General features: G+C 61.7%; 1 protein-coding gene across 2 annotated transcripts in view; it reads right to left on the bottom strand.

Annotated features, from left to right (window-relative positions):
- HERC2 (HECT and RLD domain containing E3 ubiquitin protein ligase 2) overlaps positions 1-25,421 on the bottom strand; it is a 73,176-nt gene that overhangs the window by 15,082 nt on the left and 32,673 nt on the right. For both annotated transcript variants that reach the window (XM_059678086.1, XM_059678087.1), the window contains exons 36-68: positions 25,044-25,231; positions 24,353-24,545; positions 23,560-23,742; positions 22,613-22,794; positions 21,949-22,096; positions 21,644-21,840; positions 21,217-21,447; positions 20,165-20,303; positions 19,681-19,821; positions 18,599-18,741; positions 17,380-17,647; positions 17,155-17,291; positions 16,548-16,646; positions 15,887-16,055; positions 15,673-15,798; positions 13,276-13,384; positions 13,037-13,176; positions 11,977-12,167; positions 10,894-10,999; positions 10,719-10,810; positions 10,005-10,180; positions 8,728-8,839; positions 8,393-8,474; positions 8,150-8,293; positions 7,139-7,229; positions 6,377-6,554; positions 6,213-6,294; positions 5,973-6,144; positions 4,924-5,068; positions 4,099-4,324; positions 2,978-3,149; positions 1,883-2,069; positions 1,214-1,351 (exon numbers count right to left, since the gene is read on the bottom strand). In XM_059678086.1, coding sequence (XP_059534069.1) covers positions 1,214-1,351; positions 1,883-2,069; positions 2,978-3,149; positions 4,099-4,324; positions 4,924-5,068; positions 5,973-6,144; positions 6,213-6,294; positions 6,377-6,554; positions 7,139-7,229; positions 8,150-8,293; positions 8,393-8,474; positions 8,728-8,839; positions 10,005-10,180; positions 10,719-10,810; positions 10,894-10,999; positions 11,977-12,167; positions 13,037-13,176; positions 13,276-13,384; positions 15,673-15,798; positions 15,887-16,055; positions 16,548-16,646; positions 17,155-17,291; positions 17,380-17,647; positions 18,599-18,741; positions 19,681-19,821; positions 20,165-20,303; positions 21,217-21,447; positions 21,644-21,840; positions 21,949-22,096; positions 22,613-22,794; positions 23,560-23,742; positions 24,353-24,545; positions 25,044-25,231 — 5,087 coding nt within the window. The remainder of the gene's footprint in view (positions 1-1,213; positions 1,352-1,882; positions 2,070-2,977; positions 3,150-4,098; positions 4,325-4,923; positions 5,069-5,972; positions 6,145-6,212; positions 6,295-6,376; positions 6,555-7,138; positions 7,230-8,149; positions 8,294-8,392; positions 8,475-8,727; positions 8,840-10,004; positions 10,181-10,718; positions 10,811-10,893; positions 11,000-11,976; positions 12,168-13,036; positions 13,177-13,275; positions 13,385-15,672; positions 15,799-15,886; positions 16,056-16,547; positions 16,647-17,154; positions 17,292-17,379; positions 17,648-18,598; positions 18,742-19,680; positions 19,822-20,164; positions 20,304-21,216; positions 21,448-21,643; positions 21,841-21,948; positions 22,097-22,612; positions 22,795-23,559; positions 23,743-24,352; positions 24,546-25,043; positions 25,232-25,421) is intronic.

Here is a 25,421-nt window from a genome sequence, read left to right as displayed (position 1 = left end):
ACCATCTCTGGCCTCACAGCTGGGACGGGACCGACCTGGTGGTGGGGTGGGAATCGCTGCCTGCATATCCCTGCGCGTGGCTCACGTGACGGCTTAACACTAACAACGCTTAGTTTGCCATAACTTACGACTCACAGCAAGACGAATGAAAACTCGCCATGCAACTACTACCAGTCCTAACGCACTCAGCCAGAAGCACCAGGGGGCATGAGGCACCGGTGGGTGGGACAGAGCACGGAGCCAGGTGTCTGCAGGGCCTCCAGGTCCTTCTCTCCCGTGATGCTTGTGACCTGACACACAGTCACTGCCCGCAGTGGGGACACCTGGGCCCTCACTGACACACAGTCACTGCCCGCAGTGGGGACACCTGGGCGCTCACTGACACACAGTCACTGCCCGCAGTGGGGACACCTGGGCGCTCACTGACACACAGTCACTGCCCGCAGTGGGGACACCTGGACGCTCACTGACACACAGTCACTGCCCGCAGTGGGGACACCTGGACGCTCACTGACACACAGTCACTGCCCGCAGTGGGGACACCTGGGCGCTCACTGACACACAGTCACTGCCCGCAGTGGGGACACCTGGACGCTCACTGACACACAGTCACTGCCCGCAGTGGGGACACCTGGACGCTCACTGACACACAGTCACTGCCCGCAGTGGGGACACCTGGGCCCTCACTGACACACAGTCACTGCCCGCAGTGGGGACACCTGGGCCCTCACTGACACACAGTCACTGCCCGCAGTGGGGACACCTGGGCGCTCACTGACACACAGTCACTGCCCGCAGTGGGGACACCTGGACGCTCACTGACACACAGTCACTGCCCGCAGTGGGGACACCTGGCAGACACTCCTGAACAAGTGATAAGGATTCGGGTCCCAGGTAAGGCTGCTAATCAACGCCGCCCCCCCTCCCCGCCCCCCCACACACTCAGGAGCGCACAGAGCCAGTGTCCCTCCGTGAGGACTAACGAGGCAGCACGCCCTGGGGCCCTGACCTGCATGGACCTACTGGGACAGGAGCCAGATCTGCGTGGGAGGGATGAGAAGCCCTGGCTCGCGGAGTGCACACTGCGGCCGGGAGGGGAGGGTGGGCTGTGCCCAGTTCACCCAGAGTGCAGGGAGCCACCTGTGTGCTGCCTCTGCAACCCTGTGTGCGGTTAACAGGCTTTCAAAGCGGAACCATCAGGAAGCCCCCTGACCTCTTTGGCTTTGGTCATGGTTTCGGCGATGATGCTGGCAGCTCCCGGGTCATCTGTCACCGGGATGAACGGCCGAGAAGAGGCTGAGGAGGCAGACGGGGTCACGGCGGCAGGGGTCACAGCATCCTCCGAAGAGATCTGGTTTCAAAATCCAGGAAGAAGAGCTCAGCAAAGTGCACACGTCCCAGACTCCCCAAAGCCTCACCTGAGAGCCCTCTGGCCACCCGGGCGACCCGAGGCTGCAGCCAGATGTCACAGTGGGGACAGTGCTTCCCCCCAGGGGGGCTGGCAGCCTGCACCAGGCACTCCTGTTCCCAGGGACACCTGGCGACACCAGGACAGGTCACAGGAAGAGACTAAAATGAGCTCACATCTCTTCAAGCTGATTTAGCCCCAAAATAAGTTACAAAATATTTTGACTTTTAAGAGGCATAAGGTTTCGCGTAATTGCAGACAAAGGACTATGGACTTGCATTTAGCATCTTTTCAAAAGAATAAATCAAGTTCCATTTAATGCTTAAAAAAAAAGCCTCCTTTTAAAAAAGAATATTTTCTAATTCAAGCCCAAAATCACAGCAACAGGCAGGAAGGAAACACGGAATGAAGTGAGACAATGACCTGGACTGTCCTGCCCTCCCCCCTCTGACGAACGTTACTTCACTCACTCACCTCCCCTCGCTTCTCCTGCCAGGGACTGGGGCTCGACCTGTCCTCGGGGTCAGCCGCCAGCAAGCACGCCTCTCCGCTCACGGGGCTGGCCGTGGCAGACGCCTCGGAAGGGGGTGCCGAGGAGGAGAAGGAGGGGCACTCCGGGGCGATCATGCTGGCCGGCATCAGGGCCCCCACCACGGCGTCTCTGTCAGGAGGGAGGGGCCTGGTGAGCTGCCTTCCCCGCGCAGGACAGCGGCAGGAGCGGGCGGGCACCGGGGAAGGACGCCCTCGTTTCCACAGGACACACGGTAAAGCGTTTCGGAAAAACACTGAACATCATCACAAGGGACTCACTGCCTGGAAGCTAAGAGTTACTCCTGCTCTTACGTATCCGAACGCCTAGTGACAACGAGAAAACGGCCGAACGCAAACATCACAGCAGGGCAAGCCCCTGGATGCCCTGGGAAACCCAACGGCACCGTCAGATCCCAAGGGGTTTCTGGGTGGAAGCTGCAGCCAGGGAAGCTCCCAGGAGCAGCAGCACCCAAGTCCTCTCAGGGCTGCATGGCCTCCGTCTGCACCTGCAGCCCCTGCAGGTGCTCCCTCCTCGCCCCGGCCCCTGCAGGTGCTCCACACCCCGGCCCCTGCAGGTGCGCCCTCCACACCCCGGCCCCTGCAGGTGCGCCCTCCACACCCCGGCCCCTGCAGGTGCGCCCTCCACACCCCGGCCCCTGCAGGTGCGCCCTCCTCGCCCCGGCCCCTGCCAGGACCACTGAGAGGCTAGACAACAGCCGCGAAAGGTTGGAAAACGTCCACTTATCCACTCTGCCCTGGGAGTGTCTGAGCGAGGGGACGGGTCTGAGCATTCATGAGCATCAGCATCAGCGATGCTGCCTCTGCCCCGTATTCATGTTAGAGCTCATTGGCCAGAGAGTCACACGGTGTCCTCTGACTTGGCTTTCTGACTCTCGTTTCAAGAACCAAAGCTCACGGGACCCGAAACGCCGTCTACAGACAACACCCCATTCTGGGAAACATCTGATTAATCAAAAAGCTGCACAAACCCAAGTCTGATGCGAGGGCGGGATCTCAAAAGCTAGCGGACCAGCCCACCTGGCGTACGCGATCTGCAGGGCGTTGAGCACGTGAGACAAGGCCTGCTGCTTGGCCAGGTTCCCGTCCAGGGACAGGAGGGTCTTGGCGAGAGAAGGGCGGCCGGGCTTGGAGCTGCCCGCACTGCTGAGTTTGTTGTTGGCAGCGGAAGACTCGGCATCGGAAGGCACACCTGAAGAGAAAGTGAGAACTTGGGTTTGATTTTTTTTAAGATTGGATTTTGTTCTGTTTCTGTAATTTAATCTTTCAGTTTAGTTCCAAAACACATTGCAATCTGCATTCTGCTATTTCACAGATGAGGTATTAGGTTCATGAATGGTTTTTCAGAATAAAGAAGTGCACTTTATCTATACTCTATAAAGAAACTATTTTCAGCAACGTTTTACTGTAATTGCAAGACAACGTCGACACGTTTGTAAATGCATGAAAGTGACTAAGAATATTCTCAGAATTTGATAAAAATCATAAACCCAAACACCCAAGAAGCACAATGAGCTGCAAGCGTGAAAACCATGAAGGTAACGACCCCAAGGCACACTGTCATGAAATTGCTCAACCCCAGGGACGAAAAAAAAATCTTAAAAGCAATCTGACGAAAAAGACAGGTCGTGTATAAAAGAACAAAGACAAAAACGACAGCAAATTCTCAAGGAAAAGAATGCAAGTTAGAAAACAATGGGACCATGTCTTTAACGCAGCGGAAGGAAAAGCTGCCAACCTGGAATTCTATACCCAGCCAAGCCCTAGCGCAAGAGAAGCAGGACGACGACGAGAAAGGCGCTAAAGGAGCGTCACGTGCGCCTGGACTGCAGCGTTCGCAGGCGCCACGTCAGCACGAGGGAGATGACACCGACCACGCACGGCTCACTGTGCCAGCTTCGTGGAAGGGGCGGCCGAGGCACCCAGCAGCCGGCACGATGCCTGTGCGCGTCGGCTGTGACTACAGTCCTCTCGTGAGCGCGCGCACAGCACAGAACCGGCATCACACGCCTCCTAAGGCCCCGCGCCAGCTCGTGCACCACGGTCACCCCGTGGCTTTGGTGCAGAAGGGATGACACCACAACCTCTGACCTGGGCACGAGGGACTTCCTAGGAGGACCCCTGCCAAACCAGTCAGCTACCTAGATAAGAAGCACCCAGCGGGTCCCTCGCCGTCTGGAACAGGACGGGCTCGTGCACAGAGGGCGTGGCCATGTCGACGGTCGTCCAGGCCACACTGTGTGAAGACCCGCAGGCCACTCGCGTGATCTTCTGGCCTTCCAGGCCTTGCACCAGGGTGGGCTTCCTGTTCACGGTGGTCGTGCCGTTGCCCTGCTGGCCGTGGTCATTGTCGCCCCAGGCGTAGACCTGTTAAGGGGGAGAAACCAATTTTTCAACGTTTCAGAACCTTTCCTTTAGATGCCCTTCACCATCCTTGCCGTGACTATAAGCGATCATCCCTTAACGTCACTCCCACGCGTTGCCCTCCCTCTCTGTGAGAGGAGGCGGGCGGTCTCTTCCACTACATGTGGTCACATTCCCCCTCCACTTTGCAAAGGGAAGCGCTCACATAGTGTCTCAGTTTCCACGCACGGTAGTGCCCCTGACCACGGGTCTGCTTCCATGGTCTCAGTGGCCCCCTGTCCACCACAGGCCATAGCCACTCCCACAGCCTAGGCACCAGGCAGGAGCCCCCCTGGACAGACGCCCGTCCCTGGCAGGGCCACCAACACTCACCCACTCAGACAGGAACCAGGCACACACCCCCTGAACCTAACGTGCACACCTCTGGGATTTGGGAGGAGCCTGATTCCCCAGAGAAAACCCACAGACACGGAGCTCCTGCAAGCCCCACGTAGGCAGGAATTGTTTTTTTTCTCATCAATGTTCTATCAAAGTGGCACTAATGACACATCTCATCAGCGCGCGCTCCCCCTTGGACACGGGCTCGCCACGCCCTCGCTCACCTGCCCTGCATCCGTGACCGCCAGGCAGTGCAGGGCCCCGACGGCCACGTGCACGATCTTCTTCCCTCGGAGCCCTTCCACCACCTGCGGCTTCCGCACGTGCACGTCCGAGCCGTGGCCCAGCCTGAAGTAGTCCCCCTTGCCCCTGCGGGAGGTCCACGGTGCGTTAGCCCTGGCTGGGGCTGCTCAGCGGGGAGAGCTTCAGCCGTGGACTGAAGGGTCACGGGTTCGATTCCGGTCAAGGGCACATGCCTGGTTTGCAGGCTGGATTCCCAGCCCCGGTCGGGGCATGTGCGGGAGGCAACCAATTGACGAATCGATGTCTCTCTCACATCGATGTTTCTCTCCCCCTCCCTCTCCTCTCTAAAAATCAATGGAGAAAAAATATCCTTGGGTGAGGATTAACCAAACAACAAAAACGCAAAACCAAGCCGGTGTGCTGCAGTCCAGGCGACAGCCTGCATGCTCGACAGGGAAGCGCTCCTGGCTAGGGCATCGGAGCGGCTCGAGGGCAAGGCCACTGAGCCACGGGCTTTGAAATCCTGCCTCAGTCAGCACACCACCTCCTCTGCCGGCGAAAGCCTAGTGGTGTCCCCATGTTGACATTACTGATGCAGGTTTTCACATAAAGAGACTGAAAACACAACCAATGACCTGGGATGCCGCCCAAGCGTCCCCGGTGGTGGCCTTGCTCGCGCTGCTCTGGGCCCTGATGCTCAGGCTAAGCCTGTCCCTCTTCCCAGGCCAGCTGGTGCCCGCTCCCCTCGGACTTAATGAAACCAGCTTCACAAGAAACACCAGGCTGACGCGGGAAGGCAGAGGAGCCCTGGACAGTCTCCCCTCCGCAGGAAGGACAAGCTGGCGCCCGCCCTCCGTGCTCTTTCCCGACAACCCAGCGACAGCGGGAACTGCCTCCGAGCCTGCGGCCCCCAACGTGAACAGGGAGGATGGAGGTGCTAGGGAGCAAGGACCCAGCGGCTCAGCACTCCACGGGCACGGAGAGGGCACACGCCCGCACAGCACGACAGCGGGGGGCAGGCGGTACCTACCACGTCCACACCACTCCCGACTTGGTGAGCGCCAGGGAGAACTGGGCGCCGCACTCGATCTGGCACACGCCCTGTCCGTTCAGCCTCTCGATGTTCTGGGGCACGTTACAGCCTTCACTTCCTCCCCGGCCCAACTTTCCAAAGTCGCCGTCACCCCAGGAGAACACCAGGCCTGGGGGAGGGAGAGGCCTTCAGCCCGGTTCCGGGTCCCACCCCCCGGGGGAAGCGGGGCCGGCTCACCTTCGTCGGTCAGAGCCAGGGTCTGCGCGTCTCGGCTCCCGCAGGCGACCTGGATCACCCTGTGCCCCAGGAGCACTTTCACCTGCGTGACAAGGGGACAGTCACGCACGGCTCGGGAAAGCGAGGGAGCCCTTCCCAGATGCGAGCACCCGCTGGGCGCTCACCATCTTGGGCTTCAGCTGCGTCGTGTTGTCCCCGTGCCCCAGCCGGCCGTACTCCCCGAGGCCCCAGGTGTAGAGCTCGCCGCTGGATGTGAGGGCCGCGCTGTGCGAGCTCCCGCAGGCGATGTCCCGGATGCGCTTGGTCTTCAGGGCCTCGATCAGCCGCGGCTTGTCGCAGTTCCTGGAGCAAGTGAGCAACGTGCCCTGACCAACCCAGCTTGTGTGTAAAGAGGGAAAAAGGAGCCCTAGCGGGTGTGGCTCAGTGGATAGAGCGTCGGCCTGCGGACTGAAGGTCCCAGGTTTGATTCGGGTCAGGGCACATGCCAGGGTGTGGGCTCCATCCCCAGTAGGCGGCGCACAGGAGGCAGCCGATCCATGATTCTCTCTCATCATGGATGTTTGTCTCTCTTTCTCTCTCTCTCTCTCTCTCTCTCTCTCTCTCTCTCTCTCTCCTCTCTCTCTCTCTCTCTCTCTCTCCCTCCCTCCCTCACCCTCTCCCTCTCTCTACCTTCCTCTCTGAAATCAGTAATAAAAAAAAAAGAAGACATCTACACAGATCTACACGTACAGATCAACTTAATAGGACCCAGCCTTTAATACAGAATGGGGAGGCGAAGGCATGCTCACAGCTGCTGCTCTAAGACAGCTTCCAGTCCCCTTCTCATGAGTAACTGTCCTGTTTACTTTTCTGCAGAATCGCGTGCCAAGGCCTGCACCCCTGATGGGGACGGGCTTGTGTGGCAGGTGCGAGGGAAGGGCCCTTACATCCGGCTGAAGTGGCCCAGCTTGCCGTCGTCCCCTTCGCCCCAGGAGAACACCTTCCCGTCGACTGTCAGAGCCGTGGCGTGCCGGCCGCCTGCAATCACACAGGGGTGAGCTCTCAAAGGTGGGCAGACACAGGGCACAGGTAACCCCGTTCGTTCTGCCCGGCGTGCAGCACGCACACATCTCGGGACAAGTACATAGACAAAGGGAGCTTTTATGAAGCTACAGAGTTGGCGTCCCAGGAAGAATTTTACTTGCAAAGCAGCAGCACAATAACCTTGCTGTTAACGGGGCTCCTGCTGTTAATCTGTGAAGACCACACGTCAGGGGAGAGGAAAATAAGTGCGTCTGTGACCAGGCAAAGGCCCCGGAGACCGCGTGTCTGAGCTGCCCGCAGGGTCACTTCAGCAAAACGCTCCCATCGGCAGTTCGGGCATCCCTGCACTCTCCCCACAAGGACCTCCTCCCAGCCCTCCCCCTCCGCCCCCCACCCCACGGGCCTGTGCCCCCTTGCCAGCTCCCAGGCTCTCGCCCGCCTAGTCCTCCCTGGCAGGACCAAGTGGAGGGCAGCAACGAGCTGGCCCGAGAGGACCGAGACAGAGATGGGACAGGTGGGGCTCTGGGTGGTCGCTGACCTGGCTCAGAGCAGCCGTACTGGCCGGGACCCTCCCCAGAGAAAAGGGACGTGCCCTCCGCTCGGCCTCTGTTCTGGGGCCTCTCTCGTGGTGTGAGCCCACCTTTCGTACAGACACAACGCATCCCATGCTCAGGCCTGCAGTGCCCGGCAGGGCTGGCCGAGCGGCAGGAGCGTGACTTTTCTAAGGGCTTCTCTTTCACTGGGGCTCAGACAAAGGCGACAGGCTCTCCCAGCAAGGACACACCTCTGAGCGTGCGCAGGAGGGTGCAGAGGCGCTGGGACGCCGAGCCGGGGAGGGGCACGGGAGGGCAGCTCCGAGAGAGCTACTGAAGGGCCCGGGCTCCTCGGTGCCGAGAGCCACGCCGGGCAGGTACCTGAGTGCACGGCCACCTTCTTGACCACGTAGCTGCTGAGCGCCGTGACCTGCCGGGGGATGGGCACGGTGCCGCTGGACATGCCCAGCCCCAGCCGGCCGTTGGTGGCCTCGCCGCAGGCGTACACCTTGCCCTCCACGGTCACTGTGGGCAGAGCGGGGGCAGGGCTCAGCTCAGACACCACAGCGGGGGTTTTTGGCGCGGAGCACAAGGGACCCGTTTTTAATGCGGGAGGAACCGTACCTGCAAACAGACTCTTAGAGCCACCCGCCACCTGCACGACATTCAGAGCCGACAGCGTCTCCGAGAACGAAGGAACCTTTATCTGGAACAGGATGTTTTGTTAAAACATGGAAAACACAGTTTTACTTACACTTTTAAGATTACCAGTAATTTAGCCGACGATACAAGGAATCACGTGATTTGCATGACAACAATGACCAGTGGTCACCTTTTCTCTGGGTCGCACATGGGGGGTGGGTGTGGGCCCTGAGGCTGGTGGTGTGTGGAGCGCCTCCCCCCCCCCCCCCCGCTGGCCCGTGTGCGGAGCCCCCCCGAGGCAGCTCCGGCCCAGGTACCTTGGAGCCCTTGAGGCCGCCCAGCTGGTCCTTGTCGTTCAGGCCCCACACGAACACTTTGGTTCTGATCGTGGCTGCCGACTCCAGCCCCGCAGGCTTCTTCCTGATGAGGCTGCCAGAGGGAAAGGCAGGCCGTTCAGCATGAAAAATGTCTCAGAACGAAAAGCAAAGCCGTCTCGATCACACGGCTGGCTCATTTCTGTCGGAAACAACGTCCGAACCCTGGGGCCTCGAGTCACATAGGAATCAGCCTGCACAGCTCCCATGTCTGCCTCCCCGCCCGACGCCTTTTCATAAGGAACTGAGTTCCCGCCTGTTCCCGGGGGAGGGCTCTGAGCTGAGCACCACAGCTGCTTGCAGACAGCAGCTCCTACCGTCCCTGGAGAAGAGCCCCCAGCGGGCCCGGCACTGTGGCCAGGTCCCTAAGGCCAGACACGGGCCTGGTCGCTTCTCCCCAGAAAGACTGTCACAGGCGTCCCCACAGAGTTCCGAGCGCTCTTCCTGTTTACCCTCTGCCAGCGCACGCGCCCATCCGCGTCCAGGAGGCTGCCCACCGGAGCCCCTCCTGCCCTCAGCGCTGCAGGGCTCATCGACGCAGCCCGCCCGCCTTGATCTCGGGACACAGAGCACCCGGGACTGATGCCCGACGCGCTCCTTCGGTGCTTGAGGTTCCTGGCTTCGTGTGCTTTGCTCTCTGTGAGTTGGGATGGAACCCAGGGTTCCAGAGACCAGGCCCTGGCGAGGTAACATTTCTCGCGCTGACTTCACGAGGCGTGTTGTAGGGTGTAGCTCTCATCGGACACAGGCACAGGTTTGACCCCAGAGGTGCATATGGAGGCAGCCGTGGACGTTTCTCCCACACTGACGTCTCTCTGTCTCTCTCTCTTGCTCCCTCTCTTCTAAGTCAACATGGGAAACTCTATGTATATTTTACAATAACATTTTCAGTTTAAAAGTGAACAATAAGACACTTAGCAAAGCAAGCTATAAATACGCCCCATGCCATACCGTTTCCACAGGAAACACGATTGGGGACAGTTAGAAAGGAAACTACAGGACGTACACCAAAGGGTTAACTGTGACTTTCGGTAGAAAAATCAAACGTTTTTATTTCCTTATTTGAAAGGTATTTTTCTAAACACAACGTATTTCTGCATCAAACACTTCCCTGAGTTGAACCAAATGGTAATTGTTGAGAACCCGACCGCGTGTGCCCGACACGCTGGGGGGGCCCTGGAGACCAGGGGACCTGGCACGAGCCCCAGCCCCGCGCTCACCTCCCGGCGCCGCCCTTCTCGTCCTCCTCCTCCTCGTTGTCAGAGGCGAGGAAGGGCACGGCGGCCCAGTCCTCCTCCTCGGCGCGCACGCGCCCCAGCAGCACGAGGCCGTGGATCTTGCAGTCGATGCCCGAGCTCCGGCACTGCTTGATGGCGATCTCGATGTACCTGTGGTACTGGACACGCACCGGGAGCTGCAGACCCTGGGGCCACGCCCTCCACCGAGTGGCGAGGACCCGTCAGCCCTGGACGCGTGCTAAGGTGCGTCCTGTCCCTACGTCCTGGAGACCCCCAGCCAGGGGCAGGTCAGGTTGGGAGGTCGGGGACTCAGTGTTTGTCTCACAGACATGAGGGGCCAGAGCCCCCCTGCGCGGCCGCTGCCTCAGAGCTCCCCGAACAAGACGTCCTGGGAAGGAGGCGGTCGGAGCCTTCACAACGCTCCAGACAGAACGACAGACGTGCCTGTCTGCCACCGGACAGGACAGAACAGAGCCCCGGACTCCGGCCCCTGCTGAGCCATCACAGCCTACGACCGATTCAGCGCAGCAGGGAGGCCCTCGGCGTGAAGACGCGCCCTGCGCCGGGACCCCGTGGCTGCGGGAACCGCGCTCACAGATGAGAGCAGCACACGGGCCGGCTGCCTGCGGGCGCCAGGCCACCTCCCACCACGGTGAGGAGACGCAGGCATGGAGACGGGCCCCGCCCGCCACTCACCTCTGTGCAGTCGCTCAGCAGGGACACTGTGGTGTCGGTGGGGCTGATGTTGATGGTCTTCAGTTCAATGAGGTTATTCAGGGAATTCCCGCCTGGGAGAGAGGGAGGGAGACAAGCATCAGACCAGGAGGTTCCATTCTCTGACGGAGGGCACGCGGAGCCAACGCCCTCGTACCTGACACCACGACCAGGGAGGGCATGTAGCTGCTGTCCGCAGGGTCGACGGTCATTTTCAGTCTATGGACCAGGACGTCGGGGAAAATCTCCAAGCGGATCCAGTGCTTTGAAAAGAAAGCAACCCCAGTCAGTAAGGTCCAGCTGCTAAGGTCGTATCAGTAAAGCCCGAACCAGCACGGGACTGTAAGCCCCATCGTGTGGCCTGAGAGACAGACTCTCCTCGGAGCTCCTCCCCCCCTCGCTTCTGAGCAGCTGTCAGACGTGGGCCACAGAAAACACGAGTCCAGTGGGGAGAGCGCTTGCTCCACATCTGTCCTGCGTAGCCCCGGGATGCTCCCCCTCTCCCCACACAAGTGCAAACACACAACATCTCACAGGCCAAGACGTGCGAGAGGAACTTCTGACAGAGCAGCATCGGGGTGGGATGCTGCAGGAGGGGGCGTAGGGCGTGACCCCATCACACCTCCTGTTAGCGGGTCGTTAGACAAAACCTGCTCCCGATATTGTCTAAAACCTCAGACAGTGAACGCTGGATGGTATGTTTAGAATAATTATAAACTGCCCTGCAGGTCTGGCTAAGTGGTTAGTGTTGTCCCGCAGACCTGAGGGTCTCGGGTTCAATTCCTGGTCAGGGCACAGACCTCAGTTGCAGATTCAATTCCCGGCTCTGGTCTGGGCGTGTGCAGGAGGCAACCAGTCCATGTGTCTCTCTCACACCCATGCTCCTCTCCCTCTCCCTCTCTCTCTCTCCCCTCCCCTTCTCCCTCCCTTCCACTCCGTCTGAAGGTCAATGGAAAAAATATCCTCGGTGGGTACTTAAAAATAGATAAATAAACTATAATTCTATATAATAAAAGACTAATATGCAAAATGTCCCCTCGACTGCGAGTTCAACTGGGAGTTCAACCAGGGGGAGGGGCTGGCCCCACCAGTGCATGAATTCATGCACCAGGCCTCTAGTAATAATAATAAACGGAAATGTGCACTGAGCCCTAAGGGACCGTTGCAATAGGATCCAGTGGCTTCCAAGTCCAGGGAAGCTCTGAGGTGAGGCGTCAGGGCAGGGTCTGGGCCGCCCTACCTTGCCCTGGGACCCGGAGGACTGCCAGCAGGGCTCGCTGCCGTCGATGAGGCGTGAGGCCTGGTTCACGGAGGAGGACACATGCAGGCTCTTCACCATGCGGGACCAGCTGTCCAGCAGGGCACCCGGTTGGCTGCTGGGGCCCCGCTTCAGCTGCTTTCCCGAGCGGCCGCAGAAGACAGCCGACTGTCCTGTGGGCGGTGAGCAAGTGTTAGAGTGCGTGCTGCACACCAGGAAGCAAAGAAGTTACACAGCAATGAGCTCCCTCCTTTATGCATACACAAGAGCCCGGCACACGAGATTCGTGCACCCGGGGGGAGGGAAGGGTATCCCTCAGCCCAGCCTGCGCCCTCTTGCAGTTCAGGAGCCCTCGGGGGATGTCCAACTGACGGCGTAGGCCTGCTTCCTGCGGGGAGCGGGCCTGAGCTGGCAGTCAGACATCCTTAGCCCTGTCACGGAGGCGGGAGAGGCTCCCACCACCACCACTGTGCTCGCCAGCCGTGAGCCTGGCTTCTGGCTGAGCGGCGCTCCCCCTGTAGGAGCGCATTGACCACCAGGGGGCAGCTCCTGCATTGAGCGTCTCCCCCGGTGGTCAGTGCGCTTTATAGCAACTGGTCGTTTAGCTGTTCGGTTGATTTGCGTGTTAGCCTTTTATTATATAGGATGTAGACGTACATATACATACATGTACATATTGATTTCAGAAAGGAAGGGAGAGGGAGAGAGACAGAAACATCAGTGATAAGAGGGAATCACCAATTGGCTGCCTCCTGCACGCCCCACACTGGTGATCGAGCCCACAACCTGGCCATGTGCCCTGACCGGGAATCGAACTCTGACCTCCTGGTTCATGGAATGACGCTCAGCCCGAGCCGCCCGGCCAAGTGAGACACAAGCAAACAAACCCTGTGGCTCTAGTTCCCGTGGCCTCCACCAGCTGTGGGCAGGCTGTCCTCCCGCCCCACCGTGGACATGGGGTGCTCACGGCACACACACGGACACGAGGAGCACAGAGCACAGCGGTGCCGTCACTGCCCGTTCAGAGCAGGCCCCGCCTCACCTGGCTCGTTGATTCTGCCGAACGTGTGCCTGGGGCTGTGCCTCCTGGTCTTGAAGCACGGCTCACAGAAGTCAAAGTCGTCGCAGTTCCTGCACTTGAACCGGGACCCGTTGATGGGGAACACCTGGCAGCCGTCGCATCTGTTTCGAGAGAGGAGGTAAGGTGCTGCCCTTCATTCCCCCGAGAGCCAACCCCCCCCCCCCCCCCCCCGCCATGACCTGCGGCCAACAAGCACTCACGTGACACCGGGGTGCACGCTGGGCACCAGCTCCATCTCGGAGAGCAGCCCGGTCCAGTGGGACTGCTGTGGGAAGTCCACGATGACGTCCTTCCCGTTGGCGCTGAAGGCTGGGGGCACAGACACTGCCTGGGCGCCGGCCCCAGAAGCACCCACACCTAAAGCCAAGACCACCCTCGCCGTGCGACGTCCGACGTGGCGACTGAGGTCTCACACGGAGAGCCTCTCTGAGCCATGTGGACACGCCAGGACCAGCTAGCCTGCACGCCAGGGATCACTTCACATACGGAGGGGCCTGGGGGCACGCATCGGGCCCACGGAGGCTCCCTGTGCGCTGCTCTCTAGCTGGTCCCGGGACCTCCCCAGTCAGGCGGGCTTGCTTTTCGTGACACCACGCCCATGCAGCGTGCCCGGAGCGGCCACGGTCACCAAAGCCTCTCGGAGGCCCTGGGACGAGAGCTCTCACGCGGAGCCTTTACTCGGACACCAAGCTCTTGTTTCCGAAGTCCACCCGGGTCTGACTTCTAGAGCTCTTTGTTAAAAAAGATCCTAGCTAAAGAGGAACGTCAGCGAGCCTGCCCCTGCAGTGTGAGCGTCTGCCCTGCCCTGGACAGCACCGCGGGCAAAATCGGGTTACATCGCTGTAGGAACGGATCTCCAACGTAACCCAAGGACCTACTGTATTCCCCAGGAGGCAGAGAGGATGGAGCCAGGAGGGAGTTACTGGAGGAGGCAGGTGGGCCTGGCCTCTGGGCGGGGCCTAGTTGCTGGTTTGGGGCGACTTGATCTGCCCTGCCCCATCCCCCCCCCCCCCCCCCCGTCCCGCCCCCCGCCGTTCACAGCAGGAGTTTTCCACGATGCTCAGAACAGAGCGGGACTTCTCTATGGATGAAACGAGTTCAAAGGTAAAATTAAAGCACATGCAAACCTAATTTAACTTCTCACGCAACTGTTAAAGCGGACACACCGTGCCTTTTGAAGGATGCCACCGGTCTGATCTGAAACCTCAACGTCACATTAAGTATCAATGGAGAACTTTGTGTCTCCAGTTCCTTCTTGTCATCACTTGCACATTTCCATTCTTAAACTTTGTCCTACGTTTTTATAAAGTATTAAGAAAAAGAGAAAAATGGCCCCAGTCTGAGGGAGCTGGCCAGCCGCTCACATATGGGCCGCTGGGAAGGACACTGGACAGAGCATCCCAGACAGGCCACCCTGGGACGGCCGGGTGGAGACAAGGACCACAGGCACGTCTGACCAAGTTCAAGTCGCCCCAAACCAGCAACTAGGCCCCGCCCAGAGGCCAGGCCCACCTGCCTCCTCCAGTAACTTCCTCCTGGCTCCATCCTCTCTGCCTCCTGGGGAATACAGTAGGTCCTCGGGTTACGTTGGAGATCCGTTCCTACGGCGATGTAACGAGATTTTCACCGTAAGTCGGAACCCACCTACATAAGCACCTACATCACTGACAAGGAGCACATACACAGCAGTTATGAAGTGAAACCATAAAAAAAATTTAAAAGATAATTCCTGACCTTTACTTGTGGTAAATCCTATCTAATAAGGAGGGAATATGCTAAATGACCCTCACGCCATCACAGAGATGGCGGCGCCCACAGCCAATAAGGAGGAAATATGCTAATTGACTGCCCTGCCCTCAAAAATGATGGTGCCCACAGCCACAAGATGGCCAGCAGGGGAGGACAGTTGGGGGAGACCGGGCCGGCAGGGGAGCAGTTAGGCGTCGATCAGGCTGGCAGGGGAGTGGTTGGGGGTGATCAGGCAGGCAGGCAGGCGAGCAGCTGGGAGCCAGCAGTCCTGAATTGTGAGAGGGATGTCCAACTGCCGGTTTAGGCCTGATCCCACAGGGTAAGGGTCAGGGTTAGTCCTACAGGGATCGGGCCTAAACTGACAGTCGCCCATCCCCCGAGGGGTCCCAGATTGGAGAGGGTGCAGGCTGGGCTGAGGGACACCCCCTCCCCCCGCATGAATTTCATGCACCAGGCCTCTAGCAAAGAATAAAAAACATAAAGCACATATGTACACTAGTCGAAATGACGGGACTTTTTTTTTGTAAATAAATGGGAGATGGTGACATAACCACGAAACGATGTACGTCGAGTCCGACGTAACCCGAGGACTGCCTGTGCTTACTAAGATTCCCATTCTCAGCGTTACCTGCTTCCTGACCCTTCCCCGAAGTATCCGCAGGGGCACCCTGAGCTCCAGGGCACACGCCCTCCCCACCTGCCCCGACGGTGCTCCCGCCTGGAGCAGGACGACAGAGCCCGCTCGCAGGCCACCGGCTTTCCTCGCGCGTTTCTCTCCCCGTGAGCGAGGGAACAGTCTCTGTGGGCTGAGGAAAGCGAGCACTGGGTGCTGCCGCCAAGGGCGTTACCTTTCACGACGCCCACGCTCTGGTGTGTCACGGAGCCCCACTTGTACTTCGGGGTGGTCACCGCGGCCTTGACCCGCACCTTGTCTCCGATCTTGATGTGGGCAGGGAAGCTCGGGGGAGGGTAGCCTAGAGGTGCCGAGGGAGGAGCTGAGGTGAGCACGCTGGTGCTGTCTGGGGTGGGGGGCGGGGGGGGGGGGCGGGGGGCGGGGCTCACCTAGGAGCTCCACGTGGATGTACCGCACCCAGTAGGTGCCCCCCTTGTGCTGCCAGTCGCTCTGCACGTTGAGGTCGTGCAGCCCGTCGCGGTCCAGCTTGATCACCTTGCCCACGTCACCCTCGCACACCTCCTCGTACGTCCGGCAGCACCGCACCATCATGCCCACCTCAAGCGACACCAGATGGGAAGTCAGCCCGGTGTGCGGCTGAGGAGGGGGCCGTGAGAGCAGCGCCACTGCTCCTGGGACGGCTTCCTCCCCACAGAGTGCCAAGCCTTTCTCGCTGAGGGAACCAGGGCTCCTTGGGAAGCCACGAAGCGCCCCGGGAGCCCGGGCCACCTCGTGCCATAAAGCAAGGGAGCAAGCAGAGATGAACCCCGACCCCAACCCTGCAGAAGAACGCCCGACCAAGAGGGACGAGGGCCGGAGCACACCAAACCCTGAGGGCACACGTGTTGGCCGTGAGCAAGGTCTGGTGCCTCCGTGAGAGCAGGGCACCGTCTCTGCCCAGGACAAACCCAGCTCGCCCCCTTCCCTTCCTCCATAAACCGTGACAGGGGGCCTCCGTGCGGTGCATGCTGCTTGCCCGCGGCCTCTCCCAGACGCGGGAGCAGGACCTGCGTGCGCACCTGAGGCGGCTCTGGCTCAGCAGCTGCTCACCTGGATGTTCTCCCGCACGTACACGGCGTAGTCGTCGTTGCTCAGGAAGTCCGCCCGCTTCTTGTACGTCTGGCTCTCCGTCACCACGGCCCCAGAGGACTGCGAAAGGTCAAGTGCATTTTAAAACACGGGACACAGATGACCCTCCTGAGAGAAACTGTGTGAAACCTACAACACGAAGAACTAGTGTGAAATAGTCACCGGTTTCCCTACAACTCATATGGGGGGAGGAGCAAGCAGAAGGCCTCCCTTGGAAAGACGGGAGAAGGGACTCTGAGCCACTGACAAGCCAGCCCCGCATCCGAGAGACCAGCAGCACCAGCCCCACAGGCGGTGCCTCTCGGAGCCCAGACACAGACACCTCGAGGCACCGCCCATCCGTCCACAAAACCGTCTGCTCAGGTCAGAAGTGGAGGCGGCGCGTGCACAGGTTCTCTCGCGGAGCACCGTCCACCGTGCCCGGGTATGGGGACAGGGCCTATGCTCACTGAGCCACAGGAGGCTCTGCCAGCCTCGGCGTCCCTGTGTGCCCGGCAGACCACAGAGCCCCCGGCGGAGCCCGGAGCCCAGGACACGGTGGGGGTTGGGGGGCGGTAGGGGCACTGACCAGAGCGTAGGCTGTGTCGTCCAAGTCCTCCAGCAGCTCCTCATCGGAGCCGTCCTCAGACGCTGTGTCGGGGTCCGAGAGGTCGGTGCCCGGTGCGTCGGCGTGGTCCAGCAGCCACCCCACCAGGGCCTCCACACCTGCAGGCACACACCCAGTGAGCCCGCGCCCCCGCCCTGCAAAGTCAGCCTGCACACAGGGCGCCGTGAGAGCCACGGGACACAGCACCTGGCAGGCCGGCAGCGTTCCCTGAGGCGCCCGTGAGCGACTTCAGCGCGAGCTCGATGTTCCTCCTCGGGAATCCCATCTCCATGAGCTGGACCACGATGGGGAGGGTGGGCACGGGCGACTGCCTTTGCTTCCTGGCTCTGATGGGGCGCAGGTGCTGCGCGGGCACCGGCGTGCTGGCCTCACTGGAGCTGCCGTCCTCGAACACGGGGCTGGACGGGTGGGCACACTCCACGGCCAGATACTGGCACACGGCCAAGGCGGCGGCCTGTGGAGGAGCCGGGCTGTGAGGTCAGAGCTGCCGAGGGGGACGGCAGCAGCACAGGATGGGGCTGAGCTCCACCCAGGGAGGCCTCCTCTCCCCGGGGCACGGCCCCCCCTGACCTAAGGGCGGCCCACTGTGCGGGCATCCTGCCCGTCCTTCCTCCCAGCACCCCCTGCACGCAGGCAGTGGGACACACACCCGCCGAGGCCACTTTTGTCATCTAGGCTTTCAGACCTCACAGTGGTTGGCCTTCAGGCTGGTCACGGTGTCTTGCCCCCCGGCACCCATCACGGAGGACAGTGTCTAGCCTTCCGGCAGGGCCAGAGGCAGCTGCCTCCTCATGGGACCCGCTGCCGCAGGGGCCTCTGCCTGACCAAGTGAGCACCTGCCCTTTGTTCTGTCTCTGGTGCTTTCCCCGGGTTTTCTTACGAATCGTGCAACAGAAGTGTTTAACAAATCCAGTCTCCACGAGAGGCTGGGCCACGCAGACCCGGCCCCGGTCCTCTCTCTGGAGACCCCGCCCCAGCCGGCCCCGAGCTGCGGGGGCACCGGACGAGGGCCTGGCCGGGCAGTGGCCGAGCGCCCAGGGAAGGCGTGGACAGTGGGCCAAGCGAGCCCGGCACCACGCGTGGGCAAGGCGCTCCTTCCCAACAACACTTCCTCGAACAGGACCCCGTGAGCAGGGGCGTCTAACCCCGGCTGCATCTGGTGGCTTCAAATAATCCGCACGAGTCCACAGGAATGCTGGCCCTCAACCCTGTGCTCTCGCCAGCCGTGCGGTCCCACGGCAGCCACTAGAGCTGACGCGTCCCGAGAGCTCGCCCACGCAGGGTGCAGGGTGGGTGTCAGCCCGTCCCGGCGTCGCCCGAGGCACAGACCCCAGGGAAAAGGGAGGAAGGAACCTGTCGGTGGGAAGACACACACTGGCCAGGCGAGAGCTGCCGGAGCGGGTACCTCGAGCTCCTGCCGGGCGAAGACCGCTTTCACCGGCGACGGCTGGGTGGCCGCGGCCAGCAGCTGCTGCAGCAGGATCATCGGGGGCTGTGGGCCTTCGGGCGACATGTCTCCCAGGTCCGGGGACGCGGCTGCGCCGTCGTCTGGATAGAAACAGAACACGCCCGACGTTAGAGGTCGTGCCCGAGTGCGTGAAGCGATGGATTCCCACCCACCACAGGCCGGACCCACACCTTCAGGCTGAGCCCAGCCACAGCCGCCGGAGAGCCTCCTGCTCTGGGCTCGGCCTTCCTAGCCCCAGTCGCTGCGCCGGACCCATCCTCTCTCCCACCCCGCCCCCTTTCAGCGCCCGCGCTGCTGGGACACCGCCCAGAACACGCCTGTGTTCTTCCCGCCCCGGCCCTTCCTGCTGACCCTTGACCCTCGTTCAAAACATGGTTTTCCTACTGAAGAGCTCACTCCAGAACCTGGAGCAATCCTGAGAAGTTTAAAGTGAGTCACCTCGCTGAACAGAAGCGCCATCGGACACCGTGCTCTTGTTTACATGATCATGTCCATGTTTCCACGGCAACAAGAGTGTGTGCGTGTGTGGTTTCATCACTGTGAGCAGCGTGAATGCACCACATTCAAGATGAAGCACTCCCCCCCGAAAGCAGCCAGTGGCATCCGTACACGTGCACCTGTGTGCCTCTCCCTGGCACGCGGCCGGGTGGCTGCTGGTCAGTGGACACAGACGTGGGCAGCACAGGCGTGTGCACATCTCCTCATACACCCACCAGGCGGTGGCAGGGAGCCCCGCCCTCCAGAGCCGCAGCCGTGCTGGGCGCGTAACCGCCGCGGGTCTGGCTGGGCCGGCTCCACCCTGGGGGCCCGAGGGTCTGTCTCTCACGTGCCCCGTGCCGTCACCAGCGGCCCCTTGTAGTGGCGGGGGAGAACCCTGCGCCCTCCCTCCCGCGGACCCTCAGTCTTCGCTCAGGAGGCAGTGGCCACGTCGCTCCTGCTCGGCGGGTGGCCGGGCGGCGCATCCTCCTCACCTCGGGGCCACCCCTGGCCCCTCCGGACACCCCGCCTCCCTCACCTACCTGCCTGCGCGGCGGCCTCCTGCACGGCGGGCTGGGCCAGGGTCTGCCGGAGCTGGTCCTGGTGGGGCAGCAGCGCGCGGCCCGCCTTCAGCACGTACAGCTTCAGCTGCTGGCGCCGCAGCAGGCCCAGGTCCACCGGGCCTGTGGGAGGAAGGGTCAGCGGGCGCAGGGGGCCCAGCGCTGCGGGGGACGGGAGAACCCCGGCGCCTCTCGGGCATCGAGCCTGACCACCTGCAGGTGGGCTCATGCACGGGGACCAGCCAGGGGACAGGCCAGTGATTCTGGACGTGTGTGGTGGACAAGCACATGCCCTCCAGCCAGAGCCGTGGAGACTCAGAGGAGACGCTGGCCCGGAAGCAGGGCAGCCTCCCCGGCACGGAGTCCCTCCTGCACCTATCCCTCAGCAGCACGCCCACGGCGCCACGCCCACTGTAACTCAACGGGGGTCCATCCGCCGGAGCCCCGAGACCGACAGCGCACTAACCTGCGAACCCCTGCTTGGGCGACTTCTTTATCTTGTGCTTTTCCAACCTGCTCCCAGCGAGGTTCACCAGCTGGGCCCAGACTGCGAGCATGGGGTCTGTGAAGGGCAGGCTGGTGATGCTGAAGGGCACGGCGGGGAGCTGGGGAGAGAGCAGGACCTTCACCAGGCGGCCCAGGGGACGGGGACGGGAGCTGTCCTGGAAGTTATCTCAACCAGGGGGCTAATTCCGAAAGACCTCACGGGCCCATAGTCTTTTCACTGAAAGTAATTTTAAAAGATGATGTTAAAGCCCCAGCCGGTTTAGCTCAGTGGATAGAACATCGGTCAGCGGACTGAAGGGTCCCAGGTTCGATTCCAGTCAAGGGCACATGCCCAGGTATGGGCTCCATCCCCAGTAGGGGGGGTGCAGGAGGCAACCGATCCAGGATTCTCTTTCATCATTGATGTTTCCACCTTTCTCTCCCTCTCCCTTCCTCTCTGAAATCAGTAAAACATATTTCAAAAAAGAATCTCATAAAAAAAGGCCGACAAAGGAAAGATTCTTACATGTACAATGGATGTGACCTAAATTAACTTTTTGTCAACAGAGACTCCATCAGGGTGGTGATGCCCTATGTAGCCTTTCCTGTGCCCTGCAAGTGACTGTAACACAACACGGTGTTTACAGGAGCACCAGGCGGCTGCAGCGTCGGCCCAGCAGTACGGACGCCTCCCTGTCCCTGGTCACAGAAGGGAGGCGGCTTGGCTGCTGCACACACCCGTCCCCCACACCATCAGAAAGCACTGCCCACAGGAGGAGGCCTTGGTGAGGATCCTCCCCCCGCACCGCGAAGCCCAACTGCCTCCCCGCCTCGCGAGGCTGCCACAGGGGAGCTGCTGGCCGCCGGCCTGTGGGAGCCCCACTCGCCCCGCGCAGAGCAGGCGAGGAGGAGGCAGAGGCCGTCTGTGGCGATGGCCTCGGGAAGGCGTCGCGAACTGCCGCCCGCAGCCCCGACGCCGGAGCCCGCGCCAGCACGAAGCCCCTGCACGGCCGGGACCCGCGGTGCACCTACCGGTTTCAGCTGGCTCAGCGGGCAGACGCGGCGCGCCCGCGTGTCCGAGAACTGCACGGTGATCCTGCCCTTCGGGGTGATGCGCGTCACGGTGCCCTCCCCAAACTCCTCGTGCGCGACCTGGCCCCCCAGGCGCAGGCGGCCGTCGATGCCCCCGATGACGGCCAGCACAGCCATGAGGCCGCCCACCTCAGGGCTGTCCGTGTCAGGGAGGCAGTCCTCCAGCGGGGCCTGGTGCAGACAGACAGACAGCACGCTGACGACGGGCAAGGGAGCGAGCGCCTGTCCTTTCCTGTCTCCCATCACTATCCCCAGTCACAGCTACCGTGAGACACGTCACTGAACAAAACACACAGCATCTGAAAGGCAACTGAACGGCTAAGGAAGAGGATTCTGGGGTCACGCGCAGACGTCAGGCGACACCCACCCCGCCAGCAGGCGTGGGCCCGCAGCTGCGCGACACGGCCTGCAGCTGGGAGTTGATGTGCTTGTTGATGAGGCCGTTCCACTGGCCCAGGGAGTGCAGCGTGCGCAGCAGGGCCACCGTCTCCTCCGCCAGCGTGCTGCTGTGCGTGGCTGTCAGCGAGGCCTGCGGCCGGGCCCTCCGCCTCCGCAGGGTGGACTCTGAAAGAAGCACAGGACAGGACTCCGTGGCCCCGTGCACCAGCCAGGCCCAGCACAGGACTCCGTGGCCCAGGACAGGGCTCCGTGGCCCAGGACAGGGGCGCCCACCTCTGAGGAAGGGGATGTCCGAGGAGCAGGTGGTGAGCAGGCTGCCCAGGAACCCGAAGAGCTTCTCCACCAGCCCCTCCATGTCCTCGCTGCGATCGGCCTTGTCCCACGAGGGCAGCACCGCTTGCAGGAGGTGTAGGGCCAGGATCTGTGCGGCGATCAAAGGGCCGCGTTAGAGAAAATGCTGCCCGACACACAGGTGAGAATTTTATTTTCTCTTCACTGTCTGTCCCTATAACGGGAGGGATTAACCATGTGAAGATTCTAATAGTCGTTATTTAATAGCCAAGGACACCCACGTCGATGAACGCTACGGGTGGCCAAAGGTTAGAAATAAACGTTACAGAGGCAGGTACTCGTTCAGTTAGAAAATAACTCCTCTCGCTTCACTCTCCTCAAGACGACCCCCAGCTCCGATGAGCGGGAGAAGGAACGCAGCCAACACGCAACTCCCTCGGGAGCCGAGACCCACGGCCCCAGCTTCAGGTCGACTCTGGGCCCTTCTGGGTGCGCCAGGGATGCTGCCTGTGCGCGAACCACTGCGCACCCCAGTTAGGCCTCAGGTTTAACACGTCTGCTGGGCCGGTCACGCCCCTTTCTGCATCTGTCGAGCCCGGGAGGGCTGGTGCCCTGACGCCACCCTGGCCCCGACGCCGCACCGTACCTGACGCTGCAGCGAGGCGGCTGTGAAGGGCGCGTGTCCCTCGACGACCCGCATGAGCAGGGCGATCCAGGGCGGGGAGCTGAGCGCGGCGCACATGTGGGGCGTGAGCGCGATGCTGCGCACGAAGCCCAGCGAGCACCAGCCGCGGTGCTGCTCCCGGCACACGGCGCTGTTGGGGGAGGCTGTGGGGACACGGGACAGACTGCTCGCTGGCTCTGAGCACTCAGCACTCGCTGCTACCCTGCCCACCCGTCCTCTTCCAGTGCACGCGCTCAGAGGAACGCGGAGGAGGCCCTCGGGTGCCTCAAGGAGCACCTCACGCCTGAGACCTGGAAGGACTGGCGGTGCCCCCACAGGTGAGGAGCGGAGCCTGCTGCTCCTGGCCGTGGGATGCTGACAGCTCACACGGCACGGGCAGTGGCGTGCACCCACTGTGATTTCTAAACACATGTGCCCCCAAGACGTCACTCCCATTTCACCTGCACACGGACGGCCAGGCCAGGTATGAGGTGTCTGTGCAGCCGAAGGGGGTGACATCCTCAGGGCTTCACCCACCTGAGCTCTGATGAGACGGCTCTGCCTCTCCAAGGTCTGGGTCTCCCCTCTCCCCTGCTCCCCAGGCTCAAGCGACACACACTCATACACCCACCTTCACAGCCACACTCACGTCTCTACCACAGCCACACACACACACACATTCATAAACACGCCAACATACCCAGTGACTCGCACATGCCGTCTCACTCTCACACGCCACTTAGTCTCTCATAACAAACTCACACGCTCACGTGTGGACACAACACACATGCGCTTGCGCACACACATGCACATGTACAACAGGTGCTCACACTCATGTGCACACACACACACACCCCCACACTCACACGCACTCACACAACCACTCGCTGACACTGTGGCCCAGCCCTGCCCTCAGCCCCCGTGCATACGTGTCGTGTCCGTGGTCCCACTCTCCACCACCACGCGCAGCAGCCCGCACAGGGTCCTGGTGGCCTCGCCCTGCATGACCTCGGCGTGGACCCCGGCGGAGAGACACAGGGTCTGCAGCAGGCGCACGGTGCTGGTCAGCATCATGGCCGTGGGGTGCATGTTCCTGTCGGCGGGCTCGGCTTCTGAAAACAAACCACCCAGAACAGGGATCGCCCTGCAGAGCGGCAAGTGCGCCACATCCCGGTTCTGCTCCGGGAAGAGCCGCTGGCTCTGCAGGAAGAGGCGCGCCTCCCGTGCGGCTGTGACCCAACCGCCGCCGCCTGCCTTCTGCAGGGAAAACCAGCTTCCAAAACCGTGAAATGTGTCAAACCGCCTCAGCAGACAGCTCAGCGCTGAGACGACGGCGAGGACCCGCTCCCTTAGGAAGCAGCTTCCCATACGCCCCACGCCGGCTGCGAGGCAGCGAATGCCTGCTCCCTGAGGGCCAGGGCTCTGGGACAAGAGGCCTGGACGGCCACCTTCCCCCCTCAGGGACGCCCCGGGGAGCTGGGGGGCACCCGCCCGACACTGCAGAGCCCGGGCGGGCCCTCGGCTCCATGCTGCCCGAGCCCAAGGTGGCACGGTCTGCACCGAGGGCCCGTGCCCAGCACGCAGAGCACAGCCCGGCTGACCCCACCCCCCACCTCTGCTGTGTGCAGACATCCAGGCTCCCCTGACCACCAGAGTCCCTCAGAGGCCGACCCCCTGCACACGTGCCGGCACCTGAGCTGACCCCCTGGCCCCCGCACTCACCTGAATCGTCCTCTGTGTCTGAGTCCTCGGCCGAGGGCTGCGCAGAGGCCGGCAGCTCTGCCAGCTTGAGGTCGTACTTGCCCTCCTTCCCCATCCGGTAGGAGTTGGTGCTGCCCGTGTCCCACTGCACCCGGATCCACCCATCCTCGCCCAGCTCCCCAATCACACGGCCGAGGCCAGGAGGGGGTCCGTCCTGCGGGGTGACATAGAGACCAGTGAGGAGGCGCGTGCGGCCTGTCCCATGGACACCGCTGGGAGGGCGGCCGCGTCCTTGCACAGACTCCTGGCCACATGCATCGCTCACGGCACCCCCAACAGAACGCCAGGCCGGCCCCAGAGGCGAGCAGGGCCTGCAGCCACCACAAGGCCGGGCTGTCCAGCGGTCCTGGAGCCTAGTCCTCGGCCCCGCACGAGGCATCACAAGACGGGAAACCCAAGACCAGCAGCTGCGTCTCCTCTGACGGCCGGCACTGCACCAGGAGCCCGGGCCCAGGCCTCCTCTGAGCAGCCCACCCTGTGAGAGGCGCCCCTACGCAGGACATGGTTCCTCTACTCGTCCTGACTGTGCATCATTGGCCATCGACAGCTGCCACCTGCCGGGCACCCGCCTGCTCTCCTCCCCTCGCACCGAGTGAGCCAGTCAGGGCTGCAGAGTTGACCGGGCGGCAGCTGCGCCTTGCACCCCGAGTACCTGGTCGCCCCACTTCCAGTCCACGCCCCGCATGACCCTGGTTCCGATCTTCATCATGGCGGCCAGCTCGGGCCCCGAGACCGGGAGCTGCGCGGGCGCCGTCTCCTTCCTCGTCTCCTCCAGGACGGTGGCAGAGGCGCCACGGGCAGACACGTTCCCGTCTTCCTCCACGTGGTCGCCGCTGGGGCCTGCAGGGCAGAATAGCAGCCAGTTAGGCCCTGCAATTTGCTCACCTCCACCCATTCCCGTCGCTAACAAATATGAAGGTGGTCACTAAAGAACCCAAGGGGGAGGGCAGGAGATCAACCAAAGGGCTCGTGTGCTCGCACTTGAGCACAGCCAGTGGACAGACAGTGGGGTGAGGGCATGTGCTGGGGT

This window comes from Myotis daubentonii, chromosome 21 (genome assembly GCF_963259705.1).
Source record: "Myotis daubentonii chromosome 21, mMyoDau2.1, whole genome shotgun sequence".
Taxonomy (NCBI): domain Eukaryota; kingdom Metazoa; phylum Chordata; class Mammalia; order Chiroptera; family Vespertilionidae; genus Myotis; species Myotis daubentonii.
Note: the sequence above shows the minus strand (reverse complement) of the source record. Positions and strands in the feature narration are given on the sequence as shown.